Here is a 27576-nt window from a genome sequence, read left to right on the forward strand (position 1 = left end):
TGATGTCAGTATACTGTAAAAGCTGTCATTTGTAATATATTTAATATTTTATTATGATAAATGTGAAATTAATTGTATTATTAACTTGTGTCGATATAGTTGTGGGTAATTCTTATTGTGAAATATGTTCTGAGCACACTCTTTGTAAATACGCTGTAAGTTTATTTTAATACCTCATCATGTTTAGACAAAGATCAGAAGACTTATCAAGAACATCATCATGAATAATTTCTACATACTGCTGAACATTAACAGGAACAAGATTTCAGAAATCTACCCGCTCAAATTCACTATGAGCGGAATATTTACCACTTTATCTGATTTGAATTTCAAATTCTGTCCTAGTTACTGGAAAACCATTAACACAATATAAAAAGCAGTAGCTGCAATCTTTGTCCTCTTTTCAGATATTAATCATTCTATCCTTGCATTTAAACCAAATTTTTTATATGTATAATAAGTACTTCGTATTAAATTATTATATTAGGATAACTTTTAACTTAACTTTTAACATTATATTGTAGATGCCAGGTGCTGGCACGTCTTGTAAATTATATGACAAGACAGTTTTTCTTACCAATCATGATATCAAAGAGATTATCAAAAAAATTAATGAACGAAGAAACTATGTAGCGATGGGTTATTCAAAGTTCTTGCCGGCTGCAGCTAACATGAGGGAAATCGTGAGTGTGGTATTTTATGCACATTTATTTATTGATAAGAATGTATATTTTAAAATGCGATTTCAAGAAATTTCTGATATAAAACTATCTCATTTTTCATACTGTAAAGAGGAATATAATGCCAACTGATGATTTTCACGAATAAAATAATGAAGTTAAACAATCAATACATACTATTTCGAGTTACAATACTATCATAGGTAGTCTGTTGTGAGATAAGGTATATATGCTAAAATATATCTTTTCAGCGTTGGTCTACAGAATTAGCAGCGTCCGCTCAAAGATGGGTGGATCAGTGCGACCAATCGCTCTGGCCAGACAAGGAAGACCAATGCAGGAATCTTAGTAAGATCTCTATTCATTATTTTAAATCAGACCAGTATTACCTGTCTTCCGATATAAGTTAAAACTTCTTCTGCTTTATTCACTTGAAAACATTCTCTAGGATATCTCATATAAAAGAAAATATCAATTAATTCGAACAACACGCAAACGAAGTTGCGGGGACAGCTAGTATATAATATATCTTCAGAATCATAGTCGATTATTCATCAGTTAATACGTGAAAATGTAGATTGGCAAACCGCTTCATTCATATTCACCAGAATTCATACCACATAATACTTTATTACTTACTACTCCACGATTCCCATTCCAACGTCTTTCAGAAAACGAACCCGTGGGGCAGAACATAGCAACTGTCATCGAAGCGTCATCTTTCAATGTGAAGAGTTTCGTTGACACCTGGTTCATACAAATTCTGGATTACACTGGAAGTGTTGCATATTATAATCAGTAAGTAAGTATTCTTATTAAATTCAAATTTTATATTATACTTTTTTTAATATCGATTTCTGTGAAGCAATTATTCGGGAGGGCTTTTATCATGCTGATTTTTGATGCACAGATAACTGTCACAAGATTGAACCATGTAAGTATCGTTTTGGGTGTAAAAATGTACAGTTCTTTATTCTACATTCTAGCGCCATATATCTTTTGCAGATCACAGGACAACAAGACAAAATACTTCACCCAAATGATTTGGGCTGACACCAGTCGGGTTGGATGTGGCAGAGCCAGATTTTATGTAAGTACTCGGTATTTTATTTACTTACAAAGGTTCAGTTCACAAGCGATTCTAGCTAACAAGTTGCTGGGAAACGATACTGTTTATTTTGTAACATGGTCAAAGGCTAAAATATGGCAGAAATTAATTCTTCAAAATCGGAATCAAAACTGGACTGGATTGGACAGTCTGGAGTAGATAAAACTAGCCCACCAGGAACTGAATGTCTACCAAAGTCGACTGAATGACTATTCAGTTCCGAATATTTCTCAAAAGCAGTAATTACATAGCCAATATAAATAATTCAACTTTAAAGGTGGAACACAAAACCGGCATGGTTGACCGACTGGTATGCAACTTTGCTCTACGAGGAAACTACCACGGGAAACCAGTGTACGCCATAGGATACCCCGCCACGCAATGCCCTGACCACTCGCTGCCTGATGAGAGCTTCCAAGGGTTATGCAGTCATCTTGAACATAAGAATCTCAGCACATTTGACAATGGTATTTTTCTAGTAAGATTTTACTACCGTAGTACTATGATACGTGATGTTTTACCGGTTTCTTCCTTAGACATTAGGCATCTGAGCTCAATCTCCGACTGCTCACTATAATCCATACTAAGATTGAAAAATATGAAAGTTGAGAAGTAATATTGAAAAGTATGTTTGTTCTCTTTTACGTCAGAATGGAATAAATTACATAGCATTGGAGTGAGGAATTTTTTAAGGTGTAGACAGTTGCAGATTAGGAGATTGACACAAGCAACTATTTGATGTGGGCGGAGCTACGGACATCAGCTAGTAAAGTATGAATCCCATTGATCAATAATGTTTATTTTGATCATTGTTTGTATTTGATTTTGATTATTATGATTTACTCAATCACGCACTGTGGTACAAAACGGCGTACAGCATGCAAAATAACAGGCCAAAGTTTCATTGTGTCGATTATTGAGGCTGATTTGCCACGGATATAATTATCAAATAAGTGGCAAATCTAGTTAACTAACACAATAACTAGTTAACTAAAACTCAAAAATTACGTTTCAGTAAAAAAAACATCAGGAAGTCCTAGAGTGAGCAGTTTACTCAGAATCCTGAACTTATCAAACAGCACTGCGAAGCAAGCGATAGATCCTATCCGAAATATCTTCAGGCCGCTTAAACCAAACGCAAACCTGAAAGTAGAACAAAAAAATCAGAAAATAAGACACATTGAAAATATTACTTATAGTAAGTATCGTGTATTTGTGTACTTGGAAATATTTAAGTTCACAATAAAATTAGAGAAAAATGTTAGTCGTTTTATAAATGAACTAGATGCTGCCTGGGGATTTGCTCCCGTGGGAATTTTGAGATAAAATGAAGCCTATATAATATTGAAAAATGTACCTTTCTAATAGTGAAAGAATTTTTGAAATCGGTTCGGTAGTTTCGGAGATTCCCCGCCTCAAACATACAAACTCACGCTTACCTCGATTGAATAATTTTTAACTGACACGTAATAAAATAATAATAACAACAACTATGTAGTAATGTAGTATCTACTCCAATAAGTATAAATCAGAGATGTCATTATTTCAAAGAAAGAAAACACTTCCGCGTGATTCTATATCGCAAAGCATCGCATAATCTGTTGACAGTTCGCCATTCCGTCCTTATATTTGCTTCTTTTTCATTGTTTTAGCTGGCATGAATTCGGGTATAAACCAATATAATATGAATCCTATACCAGTACCCAGTTTTAAATACAATCAAAACATGATGGCCGGAAACTTCGGTCAGGAGAGGGGAGATCGTCCTCAAGAAAGAGGGCATTCCCGCGTCTACCATGGTCATTATTTGCATACGATTGAAGAAATGAAAACCACTCAAGGAGGCACGGCCAGAGAAGATTTTCGAAGATTCAATTTTATGCCTGACTCTTTCAGTGGTGGTGTAGAAAACTCACCATATAATGGAAGATGTAACGGAAATAATGAATGTACTCGTAAAGATGCAACTGTACCATGTCCGACTGAGACAAGATGTGTTTCAAAGGCTCAATGCACGAGAAGACCACGTAAAGATTATGCACCAACACAAGAACAACATATAGTTAAAGATGATTGTCCTTGTAATATACCTACATCATCTTGTTCTACTCCTGCTCCTTTGCCTACAAAATGTATGTGTAATATTAATTGTAAGTGCCTAACAACCAGGTACCCTAATTATTTACGAATACAGACGACATTTACAGATGATACTAGAAAATCTGCACCGAACTTTGAATATTATGACCAAGTGCCAAATATAGGTATTCGTAGTGGAGAAAAAAATAATGGTGGTAAAGAAACTTCTTTCACAAAAGGTTGGCCATTCAAACATGGAGCATCTATTAAAACCGAACTCCAGACTTTTACATCTACAAAAAAGTTAAACTTTAACGAAAATGATAAAAGTATTAATAATTTTAAAGATTACTATGATGATTATATGGGTAATATATACAAGAAGCTTGATAATTACCGAAGAAATAGACGCGAGTCAACAGAAGAATCAACATTTAAACCATTTTGGCAAATAGATGAATTGACTCATAAAATATCCCCACAACTAAAATCATTAAGATATACTACTCTTTCCAATAGGCAAAAAGTTAATTACAGGAAACCTACTACGACCACCGAATTTATAACTATCAATTTAAGTGAAGACAATGATGTTAGTAGAAAATTAATAACTGAAAAATATTTATCTTTTGATGAATTGATGCGTCTCAGAAAATTTGGAGAAGCAGATATCGATATCTATGGAGCTCGACGAGTTCCAACCAAAAAAACAACAGCTACTACTAAAAAAGCAGCAGCAACCACTAAAAAAGCATCAGCAACCACTAAAAAAGCAACAGCAACCACTAAAAAATTAGCATCGACGACCAAAAACGGAACAGCATCTTCAAAGAAAAAACTAACAGGGAACGAAGTGGCTGAAAAATCTACATCTACAACAAAAAGTAGTGAAATAACTGCGAACACACCGTTTGAAAGAAAAAAACATTGTACTCGTAAGTTAACTTGTACCTGGACAGCAGTTACTGTAACTGGCGCTGATGGATCTGTAATTGGAGGTTGGGAAGTAGAAAAAGGTTCTTTGACCCCATCAGGTTATGTAGATGGATGTACACGAACCTCAACTTGTACGAGAATTTACATGAATAGAAATAAATTTTCAACAATAGGTGATAGTGACATTGAAAATGAGCGCGGAGAAGAAACCTCTGGAGATGGATTGCATGGAGGTGAAGATTATTGTGAAAAGCGCGCACTAGATATTCGACGTAGAGATTCTGGTGTAGAGTTCTTCGATGGTGACATTGTTACTGAAACCGTTTCACAAATGTCAAGTCCTCCATCTTCGTATGGCTATTATGACTCGAGTACAGAAAAAATGCATTCACATGAACAAAGCGAATGTACATGTGAGGAAAACTTAAGAGTAAAAAGAGATGAAAATCGTCAAAATAATCTTAGAGAAACTATCTCTTACGGTGATTTGTATTACAGAGTATTGAAAAAGATAATAAGTGGCTGGAGAATTTTTCACTCTTCTGATAAAAGCAAATGTGCGTGCAACGACGGCCTTCGCAATGCAGCAAATATTTATTCTATAATTATTTTTAATTATTTGGTTATTTAAAATGTATATTATAAATTATGAATTAAAGACATGAATTATTTAAACACAGTTTATTTTAAAATACATTGAAACGTAACTACGCAGAGGATTTGAGTAAATAGCGCATTTACGTGTTTCGCAGAATAGCTTTTAGTACAATGAAAACGGTCACTCAATTTCAACATTTTTAAGTCGAAAGCGATTTGACGTAACAAGTCGCTATACTTAATTTTTACTTTCCGTGGTTGGCACAGGTCAGGTACACCTCTTCTAGCACTTTGAAATGTTGTGTCTATATCATTTGTTTCTTCTTCATGTCTTTTAAACCTTATAACACGATCTGTAATACATACATAAAATATATTACAAAGTTATTAATTACATAAATAATATATTCTAAAGATACCTGTGAGATGCTAAAATTTATCAATGGACTGTGTTAACACTTTATCGAAGGCGGTATTCCTCGAGGCCTTATTTGGAAAGTATAACGATTGATTACATTAGATTGTTACCGCAGATGTGGTCATACTTTCGCTGGCGGATTCTGATTCTAGAATCTCTTCAAGGAAATCTTTTGTGGTTTTTATACGTTTAAAATCCTCTATTTCCAATGCCACATCTGACATTGAAAAACTTAACATGTCCTCATATAATTCGGGTACTTCAGTTATTTCAGTTTTGGTAGCTTCAGTTTCATCTTCGTCTTCAGGGAAAAAATAATGCCCTGTAAAATCTTGATTCAACTTGATTTCAGATAGTTCTGCCTTTATTTTGATAGGATTAACTTCGACGATTGGTGTATTGAAATAAGATTCACTTTCTACTGACGTTGGCATTTTGTCTGAAATAAATTAGGTGTCAATTTAAAGAAAATTTGAAGAAAAATATATTTTTTTTACACGAACGTATAATAATCAAACAATCATTTAATATTTAAAATATAAAAAATATTTAATCTCACCCCCACTTCTAAATATCACAGCCTCTACTAAATCCACAAGTAATGTCGAATTTATAAAATCTTTTTCAGTTTGTTTTGTCGTTGTGGAAGGAACTTTTTTACTGTAAAGTTTACTAACAAATGCTGCAACATTGGGATCTGTGTTCGTGACATCTCCTGCTAGTGAATTTGATTTAGAAGCGAGATCTTTGAACATTGGGTCATTGCTTAATTTCTTTTTTAATAATTCTAGAAAGTCTTCAACAGCCATGTCTTTGCATTGCTTACCAATAGTTGGTGAGGGGGTAACAGTCTCCATTGAGGCTTTATTAACATTTGTAAAATAATTATAAGGCATAAAATATTCATCATCATTTGTGTCATTAATAATCTGATCGGTATTTATAAATGAGGAACCATTACGTTTTGTTGTATTTGAATTATTATGAATCATTTTTGTAATATCTTCGGTACTATGTATTCCTTTCGTTCTAATAAGTTCTGAAATAAGTTTTTTTATTACAATTAAGTTAGCTATACATAAATACGGAGTATATAATTGTATTGTTATTAAAACTGAAGTGAGAAATAGACATAATATATAAGTAGGTAAATATCTATTACAGATATTTAATATTTCTTAACTATATGAAAACATTTATGAATTTGCATATAACCCGCTCTATAATTTATTCTCACTACTCTCTTCTTTAAATTTTGCTTAAAATAGCTAAGAATACAAAGAAAGACACAGGGTACCTACCCTTTATTCAGAAATACTGTTCTCGTGGAAAATTTGCATAGATGGAGCCGCGAGCAAGCTAGTGGTCCATAAATGAAAATTGTTACGAAGTTAGAAACGATTAAAGGATCCAAAAGAAATCGACTCATCTGTGTAAAAATCACTTCCCTGGTATTAATTTTCACTTGACAGAATGAGAAAGATTTAAAAACATAATATTTACCTACTACATACGACTGTTGAATATGAAGTTTAATCGTTAGTGAAGAGATCAAAAAAGAGTTGGATGGACTATGAGTGTGAGATGGAGGGAGTTAGGAGTGGACGCGAGTAAGACAACAAATAGAGAATTATGGAGAGAAAAGATATATTGCGCCGTCAAGTGATGGAAAATGGTGAGAAAGATGATGAAAACTTACTACATAAGGCATTATATTCCAAATCACAGCCACTCCCCTCAGGGCACGTGGAACAAGGTTCTCCTTTCACATACACTGGTTTGTGCACTCGGTTTCCGCCGGGAAAGAAATTACATACCAGCCTGTTAACTGTTCTGTTTGTTCCTTTGCCATCCTTTTTCGATTCCTGAAATAAAATTTACACTTTTATTTATAGAAATATTTTTAAATGTGCAGTTTCAATTCTAAATGTGGATGAATGGAAGTTGATTTTATTTTCAGAATGTATATTTTGTAGGTGCAATTTTTTAGCAAATGTGTTAGCTTTAATAGCTTTTGTTAGCATTAATTTGTTACAAAAGTTTAAAATATATTATTTTTATTAAACGATAATAAGTTGTGATGAAAAATCTTCTGCACTGCAACTGCAACCGCCTGCCTGACATCAACCCTCTTGGGAATTACAAAAAACTGCCTTAAATTAATGGGCATAGCAAAAAAAATAACAATCAATGGTACAACGTTTGTAGATTTGTCATCGACATACGAAGAAGAACAGCCACTTACTTTGAACTTGACGCCGCCACATCCCACGTAGCTAGACTCCGCCCACACTAGTTGAGCAAAATAGTCGTAATGGGATAATCCTGCTTCCGAGGATCTGTAACAGGCTTAGCTGGTTAGCTTTAATGAAGGTTAAGGCTGCCAAAAACCGGAGTTTTTAGAAAACGTTCTTAACCCGCCCAAAGTGATAGGTGTTAAGGTTTATTTTTGTTTGTTGACTCAAAACGTACTATTCCCACATTTAGGGTGTGTTACCTTTTAGGCACTTGTAGGTGCCATAATATTAGCTACATTTTGCTTTGTCACACTTTATACAAATCTATGCATACATATATAAGCAACGCGACTTATTTCTGTCTTCAAAACAACTTTGTCCTCCAATAGGCTAGTTTACAATATTTTGTTTTGATGACTATTCGAAGGCCCTCTTATTAATAGAAACACCAATGAAAAAATTACTGTGATAATGACATAATAATGGCTTTCAAAGTGTGACAAAAATAAAAACACATATTTTGACTAGTCCGCATTTGACGCTCCTTACTAAATGACACATAGAAGTGACGTCACAACTTACTAAATTGTTCGCAAAGAAAATGTTTATTCGATAGCTATATTAAATGGTGTTCTTAAAAGTCATTACAAAACGTTTGTATTTTGTGATGATTGACTGTGTTTTTATGATTCCATACTTTTTGAAAATTCGTATAATGATTCATCCTAATGATCCATAAATCTATTTTTTTTTTAAATATAATCTACATTATATTTTTTTTACAATTCTCTGACCTTGTCAACGACCCTATTATCTACGAGAATCGATGCTACGTGCGGCTACGATATATCTACAAGAGTTCGTAGCGTCGTAGCCTTTATTCGTAGCGCATCTATACTCTACGAATAAACGCTACGACGCTACAATGGTTACTGTGGCAGTTTGGATATTCAGATGTCTACGATGAATTAATTACTAACATTACCAGTTTACCATATTTCAAAACGATGTTATTTTTGAACTTTGTAAATAATTTATTTTGTCCCTAATTCATCTCTTTAAATAATTTCTGTTCGTGCGCAGTGGAACCCTAGTTATGATCAACAATATCGAAACTAAGCAAACAAACACAAAATGACAAACAAATATATAAATCAAAGATTTATGAGATATAAATAGATTATCATGTTCATTAAATAGATTATTTAATGAACATGGATGACAAGCTTTTGTAATTTGGTAATAAGTATCTCGACTTTTTAATAGCCAACTTACCTAATCAACAAACCTGATTTTTTTACGGCTTAAAGATGGCTTTTCAGCCACTATAGTTTCTGAATTGAAATTCATATCCTTATCATAAATGGTTATTCATAGCCAGATATTAAAAAGAAATTAAGGATATTTACCTGATTTTTTCTAGAAATCGGTTGAAGAACGTGTCCCTACGCGTTTTAGGATATTTAGACTTTCTACATACTTACAAACTTCTTATCGTGACTGTTCAAGCGTATTGTGTTCTCAATAAGAGTTGAAATTGGAAAAGTTGTTGGACGTGTACCTACCTACTTAAATTCTTCAATTATTGTATCTTAATTCTGTTACTTACAATATATATTGTGGTATGATTGAAGTATTCATGTGGAGAAGTTCCATGTACCAGACATCCACCAATACCAAAGGCGATAAGCCTGGGGCATCGCCGAATATCGTTGCTATATTTTGGCCTTCAGTTTCTATAAATATAAGACGACAAGTTATTAATAGTTAGGTACAATTTTAATTTGGAACAATATATGTACTAAATCCTTATTTTGCAATTTTTTTTAATTTCTTTTTTCGGACAGAGAGAGACAGAGAGTGATCTTACCTATGTTCAAGCATTCGTCTTTAACATCAGGCGCACCTTGCCCAACACATTGGTCAGCCCATCTTTGGGCAGACTTTTCTAAATTCTCACTCCATTCCTGTGAAAAAATACACGTTCTTCTGTGCACATAGACTATTAATTAGGTATATAAATTTAAATTAAGGTTTTAATTACCGACTTAATCTACCTACTCGTTTCTGAGGATTGCCTTGGCCTGGAATAGTATGAAGCTATTAACGGACACATAGTCATGACAGATGATAAGAAACAATATCGTTCCCAAGGAAAGTTGACGTCAGGGAGGCGGTCGATTGTAAAAAAAACAGCGGATTTTTTAAATAATCAAATGATTTATTTGTTGTGCTGGCCCACGTCTTCACTCATAAAGCCCGAAACATTTTTTACCTTATCAATACATAAAAATAACAATAAGTATAACGAAATATAACCTCCTTTTTTGGGCGACGTCGTGTAGAAATAACCCTACAGCTATATAAACTTTGTCGCCACTTAGCTTAGAGCCCCTTTGGAATATTTTCCACCAGTTGTTGAATTACCTGAGTGTAAATAAATGTAATTCGGCCCCTCGGAGCATTTTACCGGCCAGAGATTTTTAGTCCCTGCATGGACACTGTATTAATGTACTGACGACCTTTTTTGTTTGAGACGGGGCAACCCACTATCACCACCTATTATATTTTTATTTCTAACTAAAAGAAACCCCAGAAGATTATGCTACATTAGAAAATTGATTTTAATATTATAGAAAGTTTTATAGTTTTCTATTGGGCACAGGTGCCACGATTACGTAAGTGCTAAAGTGATATTTATTATGGTTTTACTCAAACGAAGCCGGGATAAGCCGCTAGTTTTGTATAATAGAAAACTATAATAACGATCATTTATCTAGTTTAGCATAATCACCATTGTTTTTTTTTAGTCTTTACTATTAATCAAAAGAAAATAATACAAATGCGATGGCGGCGCTAGTTAGCAGAGAGCGCCCTTTAAAATATTTTACATAGTAAGTATAATACAAAGTTGAATATTCAAAGGATTTTGATGCGGCTTTTTTTTAATACATAGAGTGATTCAAGAGGAAGGTTTATATGTATATAGCATGTCTAATATTGCACTCGTGCGGAGAAGGGGCGTGTCGCTATTTTATTTATAAATTCACCAATTTCATCATGTTCCCAGCCGGTGGGAATGACCGGATCTCGCCCGATGCCACCTTATTTCGTCTGCTATTTATTTTATTCAAAATGGCTTGCTTGTCCCTTTCTGTTTTGATTGTTTTTTCGTAGTCAACGCAGTGCCGGACCCAAATTCCTACCTGCAAAATTATATTGTTTGTTTTTTTGTAATATTTGTATTGCACAAGGAACATGTTAAAAGTATATACATAATAAGATGGAAACTATACAATGGCGGACTTATCCCATAAATGGATCTCTTACAGTCAGCCAGCGATTAGTTTTATAACGATGTTGTTGGTATTTTTTATTACATATACTTATTTATTTCATTTTGCGTAATCCGTCGGATGTAATATACCTACATTGTTTTTAAGGAGATTTCTTTTAGAGATAAAAAGTAGGTAAGCAGTTATGGCTTCATAACGAACTCGCTTACGTATTTATTCCGGAAAAATACTTAATTGGTTACTTGTATAACGTTCGGGGTTGTTACCAAAACTTTTGTAACAGAATGTATTGGTAGGTACCTACCTGCTCTATTTAGGTAGGTAGGTACTTTATCATCGTCACTACATCCGTAACCTTACATATTATCTACTCAAACAAATAAAGTCCTCTGTCGCACCTGTCTGTTCGCGATAAACTCAAAAACTTCTGCACGGATTTTCATGCGGTTTTCTCCAATAGATAGTGTGATTCCAGAGGAAGGTTTAGGTGAATAATTTATTATGTTTTTACCCGAGCGATGCCGGAACGGGCTGCTACTAGTATAAAACAAAGTCGCTTCCCGCTTTATGTCTCTCTGACCCTATGTATGTAAAAATATTTTAAACTATGAAACGGATTTTAATGCGGTTTTTATGCATGTAGTTAAAGTATATAGACTACTTTTTTAAATTAATCGGGTGAAAGTCAGAGAAATTCAAGGCAAGAAGGCAATTCAGAGGGCAAGTAGTGGGTAGATAAACCTGTTTCTCACCTGCATATGACATGATACATTTCTATTATGTTCTTTGCATTGCTCATCGCTGCAGTATTGATCAGATTGAATTGATCGTGAATAAAAAAGTAAAAATAAAATAGCGTGTAATGGGAATTTAATAAATATTTTTTTGCTCATTTACAATGTAAAGGAGATAACAAACACAAATTGTAAATACGATTATTCTCCTCTCGCATCTAGTTGGTCAAGGACTCAATGCGGATACTTATTCAAAGCCCACTTTACACTGACTACTCATTTAAATATAGACCTAGGTATATGCGTTTGTGTAATAACTGTTTTTTTTAGATCATTTTGACTAAGTAAGTACTAGAAGAAGGTACTACTAAGAAAGTACTAGAGACTAATATTATCATGTTGACCTTATTTTGACGCTTACTAAGTAGGTATACCTGTTATGATTGTATTTTTTGTTACAACACCCAACATACTAACTGCGCGAGGGTCTGGGCTACAGATAATAAAACACTGTCTGGGCAGACGACAGATATTAGAACAATTTCTGCCAGGTGAAGCAGATGCCCGGACTGTACCATCATGTTACTGCCTAAAGATACAGGTGATCCGAGGCTACTCCTCTGCTAGGTCGTGCTCCACCATGTAATGTTTTTATATCTGTGTGCTCCACGCTCACTAGCATAAATCATTCATAAAATTTTGTTCATAAAAATCAGAGAATCCGTGCTCCTGTGCCCAGTCTGAGATAAAAAAAATGGTTGACATTGACATATGACTTGAATTTTACTTTTGAACATAATGACGACAAAGTTATCTATTCTGACAACAAAATGTAAAAATATTACTTTTTCATACAAAAGTTTACTGGTGTAGTAGAAACTAACGCCACCATAAGATACGATCGTGAATCGTGACAAACAGACAGATAATAGTGTCAATTTGATTTGATAAGAAAAGAAATATTGCTGCTCTTATCACTTTCCACAAACTTTTATTATTTTTCGCGGTTTTCACGAGTGTTGCTGTAATAGGTGCATTTGTATTTACGAGAACGTAACACAAAGTATAAAAGTAGTTCATTTTTCCAAACTAAACAATATGAGCAGAAGTTTAAAAGCTCGCATTGGACCTTCGATCCTCAACTCCGATTTGTCCAAATTATACGAGGAATCTCAAAAATTACTAAATAATGGTGCGGATTACTTGCATTTAGACGTAATGGATGGGCATTTTGTACCAAATCTTACATTTGGACACCCTGTGGTAAAATGCCTCCGTTCCAAAATAAAAGAGGCGTTTTTCGAAACCCACATGATGGTCTCAAAACCGGAACAGGTATGACGTTTCATACTTATATTTACATTTTAAATCTCCTTTTTTTTAACATGGGTATTACAGAAAATTGCATTATGGTCATTAGGTAGATATAATATATTAAAGTTTATTTCTAGGTTATATTGGTTAAAAATCATAGCATTGGGGCCACATTGAAGTAAGTATGTAATAAATATTTTCTTTTTAAATAAATGCCTAAATCAATTTTTTCAGTGGATAGCTCCCATGGCCGATGCAGGTGTGGATCAGTACACATTTCACATAGAACCAATTACAAATGTTGAAGATGTTTGCAGGAAAATTAAAGAAAATGGAATGAAGGTAAGAAATATATTTAAAAAAACATTTTAAATATGAGACTTCAAATATAATAAATAGGTAATATTTTTACATAAGTAAATAATGGAATAATCCACCCATACTTCATATCAGTAGGGTTTGAAAAAAGTAGAAAGTATGAGTAAATATGAGTATGAAAATTATTATGAGTTATTAGTGGTTGGCAATAATCGGCTCAGTATAGAAACCTTTGGAAGACAGAAGGGGAGGCCTTTGCCCAGCAGTGGGACACAAAATACAGGCTATAAAAAAATGAGAAAACTTTAAGGAAGCAATTAAGAATTGGATATTAATTGATAAGCAGCAGCTAATCATTTATTATTTTTTTAAAAGTTTACAAATTACTTATTCTTGAAATACTAGGAAATATCTTAGTATTAATTTACTAATGAAAACACTAGTGACCTTAATTTACCCTTCATATTTTATTTGACTCATACTTAACAGTACAATAAATTTATTGCATTTCCACATTAATTAATAAATCACTAACTACATAATATCAATTGTGATTTCTGCATTTATTTCTAAATTCACAGGTTGGCTTAGCAATAAAACCTGGGACACCTGTTTCTGAAGTTGAGAAATATATAAATATAGCAGACATGGTGCTAATCATGACTGTGGAGCCAGGGTTTGGTGGGCAGAAATTCATGGAAAACCAAATGGAAAAAGTGAAGTTATTGAGAGAAAATTACCCACTCTTGGATATTGAGGTTGATGGAGGGGTTGGCCCGTCAACTATCAGCTGCTGTGCAAATGTAAATATGTCCAAGAACTATAATTACATGTAAACTAAATATGAAAATATACCTACATTTCTATGTCTATTGCCCACTACTACAATAATTTCATTTTTCCTAAATAAAGTTTTTAAATCTATTTCAGGCTGGAGCAAACATGATTGTCTCTGGGACTGCTGTTATTGGTGCACAAGATCAAGCTGCTACTATAAAACTTCTGCGAGATTCTGTGCAAGAGGCAATTTTAAAACAATAAAATTGTCTCAATCTTTGTGTACATAGACATACCTATATTAAATCATTGGGCTTCCAAATATATTTTTATAAAAGGGTTTTTACATGGAAAATAAAAAGCATGTTTTCTACACTATGGTTTTAATCAAATCTACTTAAATCTATATTATTTTCAGCACCTGAATTGTCCGAGATGTCCAGTTTTGGAGCAGGGAATATTGAACTACAGGCAATACCTGACTCTTTAAAAACCATTGGTTCATTGTTAGCTTTTAACTTGTTTCTTAGTCCTGATAGGGCCACTAGTATTGCTTCTTCTGTGCGTATTGTTCTTGAGCCTTGGTTAGGAAGTACATTGACATAGTGATTGAAGAGAAGACTGGCATCATCTACATTCAGTTGCTCATCACTTTCCAGTGCAGCTTCAATACCATGTAAACCTCCAAATACAATGAGAGTGTGGTTATATTTCAGTTCTTTTTCAGGTAGTTCATCTATGGAAATCCCTCTATCAGAAGTTCCAATGGTCAAATCATATCTGAAAAAAAAAGGAAGTTTGGTTATTTTAAACAACTAATTGACGTAATGAAGGCTGTTTTAATCTGGTACTACTTCATTTAACTTTTGAAATAAGATGTTTGTATAACTTACCCATCTTTATAAGGGGATTGTGTAAAAACTTGTCCAAGATTATTAGCTATTCTGACAGTGTAACCCCAGTACACTCCAGTTTCCGCTCTTGGTGTTGTAAGGCTGACAATTTTTCCTTTGACTTTCTTGCTTCCTTCAGTTGCAGGCAACATTCGGACAGTGACTCGAATTCCAGGGTTCAATAGTTTATCTGTAGACACATCTTGCAGCAATCCCACATTTACTTGGGAACCTCTGCCTGGCTTCACCTTTTTATTCATTGTTATCCCTTCTCTGAAATTTTGAAAATTAATCTATTATTTTTAAATATTAATTATTGGAGAGCACCAAATGTACAACAAGCAAATAAAAATAGGACCTACCTGAATTTAAAATCGTTTGACATTCGCAAGTGATGTGGAGCATCCAATGGATTTAATAAGCCAGCAAACTCCAAATCTTTATGTATAGGAAAGAAATGTTTTCTCAAATATTGTGGGCATTCTAAATATTGCAATATTCGGGCTAGCTGCACGCAGCTTTTGCGAGCTACTTTGACTCCATCAGCTTCCTCTAATTTAGACTTTTTAGTGCCCAGTTTGTCGCCAATGTCATCATAAACAATCACCTCGTCTACACAGAATACACATGCAGCTCTTGCTATTTGACCTGACAGGTACGTGCGCAATTCTGCTGACTGCGCATTTTCTAATATGGAACCCGGCACAGCTATACTAACAGTGGAAATCTCCGAATATTTTTTCTCCCTATAAATCTCTTCTTTCTGTTTAAGCTCCACTTCTTTCTCCAAAGCCAACTTCTTCTCTCTCTTTACAATCTTTTCTTCATTACGTTTCCGCTTCAATGCTTTCCTTTCCTGATTTATCTCCCTCCAGCTTTTCCCTGCAGGTTTCACTGTTGTTGGTTGAGACATAACCTCAAATTATTAAAACCTGAGAGCACAATTTATCAATAGTTCATGTCTGTAAAATTTAAAAATAAAATTCCAAATTTTCTATTATTGTATTAAAATGAGACTTGATTATAAAAATAACACACAGCAAAGCAACAACTCCGTGGCAACAACACAGTGAGAGGGGGTGAGGGAGAAAAGAAAGTTAATACGTACAGTACTGACAGGTAAAGCTGTATGAATGACAGAGATTGAGAAAGATGTCATAAGCATGAATTTAGTAAGGACTTCGTACAACCTACCTACAAATTCAATGGTCATAAGTTTTCTATTTGTTCTATTTTGCTGATCAGTAATAGATAGATACAGTACTGGTAGGCAGAAACAGTTGGTTTTGATTCAGAATACTATACACTGTGCGGCTCACGGACTATCACGGATTTTCCGATCGTCCGCGCTGAATAAAGAAGTGACTTGTTTTTGGTTTGAGAAAAAAGTAAGGCTGTTGTTTATGGATTTTGTTTTTATTTTGATTTGAATGTTTTTATGCTGTGCGTACCTAGGTACCTGTAATCTCATAACTAGGTATTTGCTTTTTAGTGTTTGTGAACTCGTGGTAGGTACCTATTGTATTTAAAAACATCAATACATAAAAATAAGGTAAACTGAATTAGAGAGGCTGGTATGTGCATTTAAATATTTTATACTTATGCACATGTTTTAGGTAAATAATTTTTAATTATCTGTCTGTCTTGAATATTATGTACGGCATTCACCGCCTAAACATATAAACTTCACAAAATTAGTACTACCTAGTTGGTGTTGTGCATACATTATAATAAAAAAATTATTGCTAATCTGAAGTTTAGCATGCAACCAAAACCAATACCACATGCTGAATCTTATAGGTTAGAAAATCTATAGAAAGCGTACCATGCGATGCATTCATCCCTTCGGTTTTAAAACTTCTAATATTTTTACCATAAAACATTTGATAAATCACTTTATTAACAAGCTTAGTATTACGTAGTTCTACATTTTTAAAAATATATTTTAGTGTAAGAGATACAATTAAGATGGCAAAGGAGATCTCAACATCTCTGTTATACCCAACAATGATTTGTCGGAGATAACGCTGATTTTCAGACACCCCTGTCCCTCATAATCCAGGTACTTACTACCTATTTACTATTATCAATAAATAGTATTTTTTTTTTTCGCAAATATGGCAGGTTTTTGCGTAATTGATATGTTGAAATATATTTGACCATCCAAAAGTAGCTTCCAAAATAAAAATTCATTTGTACATATCAGTTAAGTACTTGTCCATTTTTGAGTCACAAATTTACATAAATGCCTACAAAATTTCTACAAGATTGGTCCAGAAGTTTTGAAAAAAACTAGCTGTGTAGGTTGGACATACAAAAGTCATTTTATAAGGATTCTGTTTTTCATTTTGAGACATGTAACAACAAAAAGAACTAGTTACTGCTACTCAGCTGTTGTTTATAAGAAGTTCAAACTTCTTGTGGGGGAACATGGTTCATTAGATTTATTATTAACCTAGTAATAATGGCAATGTTATCTATGTGATTATAATTTATTTACTCGTTTACAACTGAAATAGTAACAATAATATTATTTTCATCATTTACATGACGTAAGCTATCAGGGCTGTCTATCAATCTGGTAATATTTTTTGTTCTTAGTAAACTGTATGTCCAAAATAAGGATATTTTAGATATTGGCCCACTAGTCTGGGGATCAGTCCAACATGTAAAAGTCATCTTTGTTTTTGTACCCATATATATTGATGAATACCATATGGAAATCTGTGTAGTAATTTTTAGTTTATTTTTATTTTAGACTTTGTTTTTTAATATGCATTACTACATAGTATATGGGTAAAACAAAATAAATTAAAAATTGTCATTTACTTAGCATAATAACAAAAAAAATAAAAAATATGCATCATTATCATCTAAGGTGCAAAAAGTCTACCAAAATAGTTTTGAACTGACTTTTATCATTTGCTGAAACTTTTATCAGCAAACTTACTAATCAATAGTAATTGCATAAAATTTGGGGACCTAGGTAATACAGACAATATAATCATAATGCTATTTTCATCAACTTTGACAGCCCTAAAGTTGCTTGTAAACATGTTTCTCTTTTATCAGGAACCCCTGCATGAGGTCAACTCCAAAGTGATATAACATCACTTTGTTGAAATTGATCATACTCTCAGTTCATTACCACAAGTGGTTAGAGATAGACATACGAGTATTATGGCAGCCAATGGAAAATTAGGTGAGGAGATAGATAATGTTAATAAATGCAACATTAAATTGTTTTATTAATGTAATTTTTCCAAATTTTGTTCAGAATATAATGGAGATAATAAAATTCTTTTAATATGTAAAGTATATACTTATGCTAAATGAAGTAAAAAGTGCATAATTAAAAATACTACTGATAACTGTCATTATCATTAGAACTTTATCAACTAGGAGATTAGATATTGAATTAGCATTTTGAGATGTACAATAAGATACAAAGAACAAAGTCAATATAATGTGTATATCTCATGTTAGTTAACACAAAATCTCTCTGTTCGAATTTTACTAAAAGAATTCACAATAACATGTATGTACCATAGGACTAATATTTTGTGATCAAGAAAGTATTTGTTACATAATAATTACATGTAATTATTTGAAAGTATTTGTTACATAAAAATACTTTTATCTGCAGTTGTCGAAATACTTTATAAATTAAAATCAAGTTATTTTACAGCTCTTCTCAGTGTGTCAGACAAGGCTGGACTATTGCCTTTGGCCAAATGTCTGTCAGAAATCGGTCTGACTCTTGTAGGCAGTGGCGGCACGGCCACGGCGCTCCGCAATGCTGGCCTCAAAGTGTTGGATGTTTCGGACATCACTGGAGCCCCAGAAATGTTGGGAGGTCGTGTCAAATCATTACATCCAGCTGTACATGGTGGAATATTGGCCAGGTAACCACAATTTTTGTTTAGGTTAGATTTGGAATCGATGGTGTGAGCGACTGGAATTTCGAAACTGGATTGTATATATATATATATATATATAATCTTAGTCAAGGATGAGAATATAGTTGATTCTAGTTCAGTACCATTACCTCATTATTATTCACCTATTCATTTCATCTGTAAAACTAAAAGTAAGGTTAATGATGATGCAAAATTAGGGTCACCAAAAAGGGCTGAATTTAATTTCCCGTTTTAGGTTGTCAGAATCAGACCAGGCCGACATGAAGCGTCAGAAGTTCGACATGATAAGCGTTGTCGTTTGCAACCTGTATCCATTTGTGCAAACCGTGTCCAAGCCCGATGTGACAGTAGCTGATGCTGTGGAGAACATTGACATCGGTGGAGTGACGTTATTGCGCGCCGCAGCTAAGAACCATGATAGGGTGACCGTCATTTGCGACCCTAGCGATTACGACTCCGTTATCAATGAACTTAAACAGAATAAGGATCATCAAACCTCACTGGAGACAAGGTATTTTTGATATTTCAATAATAAATCCGTCTAAAGTTTCTTGATTAAATCTAAATACAACTTATCTGATAATGATTTAATTATTTGCAGTAATGCATGAATGATACATAAATATAAATAGTACTTACGCCAAGTATAAATAGCGACATTTAATTAAGTATTTATTGTTACCAAGAATGCACAGTTATGTGCATTGCACAGTGATTACAACTGTTATCACTTATTGATAACAGTTGTAATCACTTAGCTCGCGACTTGATATGCGTACAAGCTGTGAAAAATCTCATTATGTTGGGAATTTTTCGAAATTGTCCACTCTCCCCAAGGAACCTTATACTACATACCAAATTTCAGCTTTCTACGCCCAATAGTTTTGACTGCACTGTTTGTCAGTCAGTAAGTTTTATTTATATATATATTTTGGTAAAAGAATAGCCTCAGTATCAATAATTAACATTCAATTTTTTTCTATATTTTCTAAATTAAAATTTAGACATTCACCCCACTGGTCTGAATCGATAAATTTTCTATATTTTCTAATTAAAATTTCAGAAAGACCCTCGCTCTGAAAGCGTTCACCCACACGTCAGAGTACGACCTCGCGATATCGGACTACTTCCGGCGACAGTACTCGGCGGGCCGCTCCCAGCTCACCTTGAGATATGGTCAGTGAATTATCCTTATTGACCCACAATAACCTTGACTCTCCTTCGGCAAATTAGTCTTACTTGTATTTGGTTTGAGAAAAACCTTGGGAATCCCCTGAAATAAATGATTATTAACTAAGTAGGAATTTGGATAAATATATTTTTTATTTCATCCACAAAGTACATTTTACACTGGCTTCTCAGGCAAAGCAATTCTAAACCTAGTTCTTACTAGGGTACTATATATACTATTTACATTGAAATTCGTTAGGTAGAATTTTTGTGATTGAGTAACAAACATCGTCATACACCTCACATAAAAAAAATGTGCTACGTACCTGCATAAAACAAGCTATTTTCTTAATTACGATGAACAGAACATATGGAACATTCTCTTGACATTTTGTTTTAAGGCCGGTGCACTTAGAAGCGCCGTAGCTGGCTACGTAGTACCTTTTCAATCCCATACAAAAAAGTGCTGGGACGCCTCATTACTCAGCCTTTAACGATGTTAATATTTAGGCATGAATCCGCACCAGAAGCCCGCGCAGGTGTTCACAACGCGCGATAAGCTGCCTTTAACTACCCTCAACGGTTCCCCCGGGTTTATCAATCTGTGCGACGCCCTCAACGCGTGGCAGTTGGTGAAGGAGCTCAAGGAAGCCCTAGGGCTTCCCGCAGCCGCCAGCTTCAAGCATGTGTCGCCAGCTGGAGCAGCTATTGGCCTGCCTTTGAATGATGAAGAGGTAAAATGGCTTTGACTTGAGAATTTGTTTGATTGTGTTGTTTCATGCGCGCAAAGCAAAATATTGCTTTGAAGGTATTTAATAAGTATTAAATACCTTCAAAGCAATGTTTTGCATTCGCAATTAGTGTTTAATAACTAATACATTTACATGTACATTTATGTATGGCCACCTAGTCGACATGATAATATGATTAAATACCAATAGAGGCGAAAAGAGGAAAAGGAAAGCCAAGAAAGGCTTATATGGACCAAATAAAAGAGGGAGCAGGATTGATGTCGTTCATGGAAGTCAAAATGATGGCTGAGGATGGAGAGAGATGGAAAGAACTCCACCGACAAGAATAAACTACATTTATTATAAGTAGATATATATATATATATTACTAGCTGCGCCCCGGGGCTTCTCACCCGTTGTAATTTCGGAATAAAAATAACCCTGTGTGTTATTTCAGGTTGTATTTAACCCGTGTATGAAAGATACATACATCCTCACAAAATTTCGCATTTATAATATATGTAATATATAATATTGTTAACATATATTAACAGTTGACACGTTTATAATATGTTAGGCGGCAGTATGCATGGTGAGCGACCTCCTCCCGCAGCTGTCGCCGCTGGCGAGCGCGTACGCGCGCGCGCGCGGCGCCGACCGCATGAGCTCCTTCGGGGACTTCGTCGCGCTCTCCTGCGTCTGCGACGAGTCCACCGCGCGCATCATCTCTAGGTACGTCGACAATACTATGGCTACTTGACTGGGTACAAATGTATGTATAGGTATTTAAATAACCAAATACAATAATTAAATGTCACAATTACGAGATTTACTATTTTTAGGTTTCATTAAAGTATGACCTGAAAAAGTACATTACCTACTGTCATAAAAGCTCCATGTTAAATATTGTTTTTGACATTAGAAAAAAATATCTGATCTAGGTGAAAAGTAGCCCATTAAAAGTACTATATTACAAAGAGCATGGAGGCTGACGCGAACGAAATCGCCGCTATATTGGTCAGTGGTCGATATCTCCGTTAATATTTTAACATGTTATTTTTGGTCGGTCTATACATATTTATTTTAGTTTGTTTTAGAATATTTTCGTTTGTTTTTGCCTCATTTATTTATACGATTTAAAAATACCTAATAATCTGTAATTGTGAGTTAGTGGTTCATGTTTTTAGCCATGTTATTATCTTGCTTTTAATTTAAAAAACTAGGACATTTAACCTAATAAATATAAAAATCAAACCTAATTATTTTTACTTTTGGTTGAAGGATTTTAGATTATTGTTAGTCCTGATATTTTTTATCTTTTTATCATGGAGGAGATAGTCTTAGAATCAGAACAGGCGTGCTTCCCTAGGTAAAGTTAAAAATATTTCTATATATATACTCAGAGATTTAAATTAGATGAAATTTTCAGAGAAGTATCGGATGGGGTCATCGCTCCCGGATACTCGGCGGCCGCCCTCGAAATACTGAAGAAGAAGAAGGGAGGCAACTATTGTGTACTACAGGTGATAACTTGAAATTGTTTACTCAGTGTGTGATAGAAGTCGACTTTTAATAAATCCTATTCTTCTATGTTGTACCAGATGGACGCCAGTTTTGAGCCAGACCTGATAGAACAGAAGACCATCTTCGGTCTCACGTTGGAACAAAGACGGAATGACGCCAAAATCACTCCAGAACTATTCAAGAATGTTGTAACCAAAGTCAAGAATCTTCCAGAAAGCGCTGTGAGGGATCTGATTGTGGCCACCATAGCGCTTAAATACACGCAGAGTAATTCTGTGTGCTATGCTATGAATGGACAGGTTAGTTAAGTTGTATTGGCTAAATATATGTCGGGTGTGTATCCCCGAATTTATCCCTTTCCGGCGAGTACATCGCTCATATTTCGAATGTTTCAGATTCAGTTCACTCACCCTGCCGGCACTCGGATCATGCTTTATTTTACACTATATTATTTAAAAATAGAACAGAGCATTTTCAAAGAGAAAAAAAAATCGTTGAATTATAGTTTGTCACTCAAATTATTTTTATTTTTAAAATTTCAAAATTGGCTTCCAGGTGGTCGGCATCGGCGCCGGCCAGCAGTCCCGCATCCACTGCACCAGACTGGCGGGCGCCAAGGCCGCGCTGTGGTGGACGCGCGCGCACCCGCGCGTGCTGGCGCTGAGCTTCCGGCCGGGCGTCACGCGCGCCGCGCAGGCCAACGCTATCGACAACTACGTCAACGGCACTGTTGGTGAGTGACCACTCGAGCGACGAGCGACGAGCGACGTGACAATGCTTCAGTGGATGTGTGCCGCACATTTGGGGCAGTCGGACGTGCGGCAATAGTCAACGTATCTAACTCTATTATCATGTGATCGGGTCAGATTTTATCCATGTCGCCTAAATATGATGTGATATGAAATTTGTATTAACATGAGACCCACATTTTAAGTTTTTGAAAAAAAAAAGCCTGCATTAAAGTTTGTTGCGCCGCTTCTTGTTCACCTACGCTTTGAAAGTCGACTTACATTTGTAAATTTTTGACGAAAATAAGTAATGTATCATGAATAAATAACTTCGAATTTGAATTACCAGGTACCGACCTCCCATTCGAACAATTCAACACACTGTTCGAAGGGGCTCCTCCCGCGCTGTTGACCAATGAGGAGCGAGAGGCTTGGATCAGCAAGATGGATCACGTGGCTCTGGCTTCCGATGCCTTCTTCCCTTTCAGGGATAACATCGATAGAGCTGTACAGGTAAGATTATTCTTCTTAGCGATTCGAAACTCGTTTTTGTATGCATGTTTATAGTGGCTCGATGATTTCTATTCCAGATTTAAAGTTAGACCAATATCTATGTACGGCTACAAAAACCGCATCGAATTCCATCAAAAATTAATACAGATTCATCACGATCAAGTATTTCATATATTTTTATAACCCTGACTGCATTATCATCGCTGGCGGCAGTATGAATCGCATTCAACTGTGCTATAATATATTTCAGTGCGGTGTGAAGTACATCGGCAGTCCCGCCGGCTCCAACAACGACGAGGAAGTGATCCGCGCCTGCGACGAACACAACATCGTTATGGCCCACACCAATCTCCGACTGTTCCACCATTAGATCACTTTAAATATATCTGACGACGTAATTATATTGTCACGTCTATACACGTGATCATAGTGCGATTTTGTAAATACAGCCACGATTATATTACTAAACATTTTGAAGCGTAAATAATCGGTGTATCATTTTCATTGCAATTTACATGAATGAGATGGACGATGTTCTTTTTCACTTGAAGTAATGGAAAAGAGTGAGAAAATGTTTTTCTTGATGTATTCGTGGCTTAGGAATCAACCTATGGTCTGTCTATAAAAAGTAGGATTATAAATGAACTACATTTTTGTCCATTGCGATACCAAATAGAACGGTCAAATCAAGATTGGTTGATTGTTGATTCTCTTTATAGATGGATTGTAGATCGAAGCAACTCCGAAAGCTCATCACTAGGAGAGGTCGTTTCGATTTTCCAGAAATCTACTATACTAACTAAACACAACAAACACACAAACTCTAAGTAAATTAGTACAATTCTTAGTTTGCTGCAAATCCAGGCATGTTATACTTGCTCGGATAAAATATAATTAAAATATGTATTTTCCACGAAAAGCTATGGAATTTTTTGTCATTATTATTTTTAGCATTGATATATAAAGACAGAACTAAAGTAGTGTGACGATACGCGGGGTGGGAGTCGGCCGGAAGAGGAACGCGGCCCCGCCATGACTCCACCTCGAATGTAGTTCGTCGACCTCAGTGAATAAAATTTCCGAAATTCGCCATTCGATATATCACACTTACAGATGAACGTAAAATAAGTTATGCCAATCATACGAAATTAACGTCAGAATATACCAATGCTCTTAGCGCGTAATGTTATATTTGCGACAAAATTTGTGATTTATTGAAAAGCGTGCCTGCTTGGAAGCATTTCTTGGATTTACTATAAAAATATTTATTTCGGAGCACTGTTTTCGTAGGGATTTTTAACTTCCTACGTCGTACCAGACGGCTGTTAAAATTATGTGACCGATCACAACTAACAAATATTTGATGATAACTCGTGCCATTTTCCTTCGATAGTCATATTATGTTTTCCGTATGTAGGTGTAATGTATTTTGATTAAGTATGCGTCTGGTTTATGTGATTGTGAAGATTTACTGCATATTGCAGGCACAGTAAAATCGATTTACCAACATCAGAAAATCATGTATTGTTATATTATAAGCATTTATTACCGATAAGTTTTGACAGTGCCTTATGAATACTTGTTAAACATTCCTAAACAGTGATTTAAAATCAAAATCAAATTATATATTTTATGTGCATAAGATCTGAGATATATTTTTTATATATATTATATTGTTACATTAAACTTTATATTTTTATAGTTTTATTTATTTATCTATGAAATCAAATTTCCTCAATCAGTCGAAATCTGTTTTAATTTCAATAATATCAGAAATGCGAAAGTGAGTTTGATTGATTAGCTAGGTATGAAGAAGGTGGTCTCATGTCTAGCTTTCATCAATCATTACATATAATAAAACGGTAGAAAAAAATCCTGTACATATAATTTACATAAAAACAAAATTAGGCGATAGAGTCGTAGTAACAGAGGTAAGAATTTGAAAAAATAAATGTATGTCTGTTTGTACACGCTAATCTCCGGAACTACTGGACGGATTCGAATGATTTTTTTTTGTTATATAGCTATTAAGTCGGGGTAACATATAGTATACGTATACTATATGTTGCCCAGACTTAACATATAACAAATTGTATAACAAATGTTCAGGTGTTCCAGTTTTAAAAATCATTTTGAAAATTGGTGGTAACTGGATACAGACCCATGACGGTTCAGCTAAACTATAGGAAATAAAGAAATAACTCAATTTCACTTTCAATAAAATTATATATTTCGATTCAAAGACAATAAATATTCATGATAAAATATAGGCCTCATACAAAACGAAGATCGACTATAAATTAAGACATTATTCGGAAAAATTCACAAATACTTACCTAGTCTTTATTTTTTAGAGGTACATTACATAAGTATTGCTAATAATAATATAAATTCTACAATAGTATTCGTATAATTCAACAATGTTAATGTCTGATGTTTTAGCATATTTTTTTCAGGGATCCTATATAATTAAGTTATAGATAATATGGAAGGGTTATTTGAAATAGAAAATGGTCAACTCTGTGAATGAAGGTGACGGGCATGCGCGACGGGATAACATTAACGCACACTTAAAGCTAGTGTATTTGTGATTACATTTATGATAATATTAGAGCTAGTTTTTTAAAATATCGTCTATATCATCGAAATTGCACGGACAATCTATTTCATTGTTCGCAAATTACACAATAGGACGACCAAAAGTTGCAAACACAATGTATGTACAATCAACACATTATCAACCCTATTACCGCGGAATAAAGATCCAAGCGGTTGATACGGTCTAATACTGTACCGGCCATATATTTTTTATCATCAAACATTCTGTTAACAAACATCATAGGTACATAGCAATGTGTAAAACATATAAGATACGTGTTGCGTATGTATGTGTGTACAATTTATGATAGCGGGGATTTTCATGACTCATTAAGTTGGCATCGGTTCTTCCCCGACCCGAAAAGCCGGGTGTGATTTCATGTTTCGGTATTGTGACGTTTGAATACAAAGTTGCCAACTTTTAGAATTACCCTATAGTCTTGTTAATTTTATTGACCGAGCGAGCGAGTTCTACTTCTACATTCTACTTGGGGCAAAAATAAATTTTTTGTATGTTTGTAACGCGATAACTTTCGAACCGTTGGTCCAATTTTGATGTAATTTAAAAGGTATGTAGGATCTGTCAATGGAATTTTTAAGTTCGTGGGGCAACAAAATCGGCTAAGCCGTTTTTGAAATAGTCACAATTTTGTAAAAAAAATATTGTTTGCGAAGTCTAAGTTCGCGGCGAACTACTAGTTATTTTATCATGTTGCAGCTTCGATCATTGTTGCAGCGACAGATGAGATGGAAAATTAAATTACAAAGTGTGTAGATAGTTTTAATAACGGAATACATAAAACATGGAAGTTTCATAAGACAAATTTTCGACAGTACATATAGGTGTCGCGACAAGTAATATTAAATTTGAATGGTTGCATATCTTCAACCTAAAATAGCCCAAATCAAACTTCTAAGTTCTGTTCTGTGTTCTAATTGTAGCATACAAAGTAGTTTATCAAACGAACATGAAACTTATTTAATTTTTCTGAACAGTTCAGCAAC

At 34.5% G+C, this 27576-nt stretch overlaps 5 protein-coding genes across 12 annotated transcripts; 3 read left to right on the forward strand and 2 right to left on the reverse strand.

Moving 5' to 3' along the window:
- On the forward strand, positions 1 to 5478 carry LOC128671481 (uncharacterized). Of its 2 annotated transcripts, XM_053747944.1 has the most exons (8): positions 1 to 155; positions 525 to 683; positions 932 to 1028; positions 1352 to 1478; positions 1686 to 1770; positions 2066 to 2255; positions 2804 to 2986; positions 3441 to 5478. In XM_053747944.1, exons 1-8 carry the CDS (start codon positions 54 to 56, stop codon positions 5432 to 5434), a joined length of 2937 nt encoding a protein of 978 aa, XP_053603919.1. In that variant the 5' UTR covers positions 1 to 53; the 3' UTR covers positions 5435 to 5478. The 2 variants fall into 2 exon arrangements, with proteins under 2 accessions (XP_053603919.1, XP_053603921.1); XM_053747946.1 differs by lacking the exons at positions 1 to 155; positions 525 to 683; positions 932 to 1028 and having other exon boundaries at positions 1352 to 1482.
- On the reverse strand, positions 5470 to 12310 carry LOC128671482 (peptidase inhibitor 16-like). Of its 6 annotated transcripts, none has more exons than XM_053747951.2 (9): positions 12104 to 12309; positions 11106 to 11261; positions 9926 to 10022; positions 9665 to 9791; positions 8064 to 8157; positions 7518 to 7683; positions 6645 to 6857; positions 5946 to 6257; positions 5470 to 5753 (listed from the first exon to the last, which is right to left on the reverse strand). In XM_053747951.2, the coding sequence occupies exons 1-9, from the start codon at positions 12242 to 12244 to the stop codon at positions 5485 to 5487; spliced, it is 1575 nt and encodes a 524-aa protein (XP_053603926.1). In that variant the 5' UTR covers positions 12245 to 12309; the 3' UTR covers positions 5470 to 5484. The 6 variants fall into 6 exon arrangements, 5 of the variants coding, with proteins under 5 accessions (XP_053603926.1, XP_053603922.1, XP_053603923.1 ...); XM_053747947.2 differs by having other exon boundaries at positions 6378 to 6857; XM_053747949.2 differs by having other exon boundaries at positions 5615 to 5753; positions 5929 to 6257; positions 6378 to 6857; positions 12104 to 12307.
- A 620-nt stretch (positions 12311 to 12930) lies between these two features.
- Positions 12931 to 14867, forward strand: Rpe (Ribulose-5-phosphate-3-epimerase). The gene is made up of 4 exons (XM_053748079.1): positions 12931 to 13420; positions 13634 to 13741; positions 14299 to 14520; positions 14648 to 14867. Exons 1-4 carry the CDS (start codon positions 13184 to 13186, stop codon positions 14756 to 14758), a joined length of 678 nt encoding a protein of 225 aa, XP_053604054.1. The 5' UTR covers positions 12931 to 13183; the 3' UTR covers positions 14759 to 14867.
- LOC128671542 (uncharacterized protein) lies at positions 14074 to 16518 on the reverse strand. The gene is made up of 3 exons (XM_053748078.1): positions 15750 to 16518; positions 15388 to 15660; positions 14074 to 15274 (listed from the first exon to the last, which is right to left on the reverse strand). Exons 1-3 carry the CDS (start codon positions 16298 to 16300, stop codon positions 14878 to 14880), a joined length of 1221 nt encoding a protein of 406 aa, XP_053604053.1. The 5' UTR covers positions 16301 to 16518; the 3' UTR covers positions 14074 to 14877.
- Positions 16519 to 16792: 274 nt separating this feature from the next.
- Positions 16793 to 25664, forward strand: LOC128671540 (uncharacterized protein). Of its 2 annotated transcripts, XM_053748076.2 has the most exons (13): positions 16853 to 16895; positions 17337 to 17449; positions 18460 to 18589; positions 19076 to 19292; positions 19543 to 19818; positions 20371 to 20483; positions 20988 to 21211; positions 21786 to 21940; positions 22638 to 22731; positions 22810 to 23031; positions 23288 to 23465; positions 23810 to 23973; positions 24224 to 25664. In XM_053748076.2, exons 3-13 carry the CDS (start codon positions 18568 to 18570, stop codon positions 24341 to 24343), a joined length of 1785 nt encoding a protein of 594 aa, XP_053604051.1. In that variant the 5' UTR covers positions 16853 to 16895; positions 17337 to 17449; positions 18460 to 18567; the 3' UTR covers positions 24344 to 25664. The 2 variants fall into 2 exon arrangements, with proteins under 2 accessions (XP_053604052.1, XP_053604051.1); XM_053748077.2 differs by lacking the exon at positions 17337 to 17449 and having other exon boundaries at positions 16793 to 16895.
- Positions 25665 to 27576: the final 1912 nt, after the last annotated feature.

The sequence above is a fragment of the Plodia interpunctella genome, chromosome 7 (assembly GCF_027563975.2).
Source record: "Plodia interpunctella isolate USDA-ARS_2022_Savannah chromosome 7, ilPloInte3.2, whole genome shotgun sequence".
Lineage (NCBI taxonomy): Eukaryota > Metazoa > Arthropoda > Insecta > Lepidoptera > Pyralidae > Plodia > Plodia interpunctella.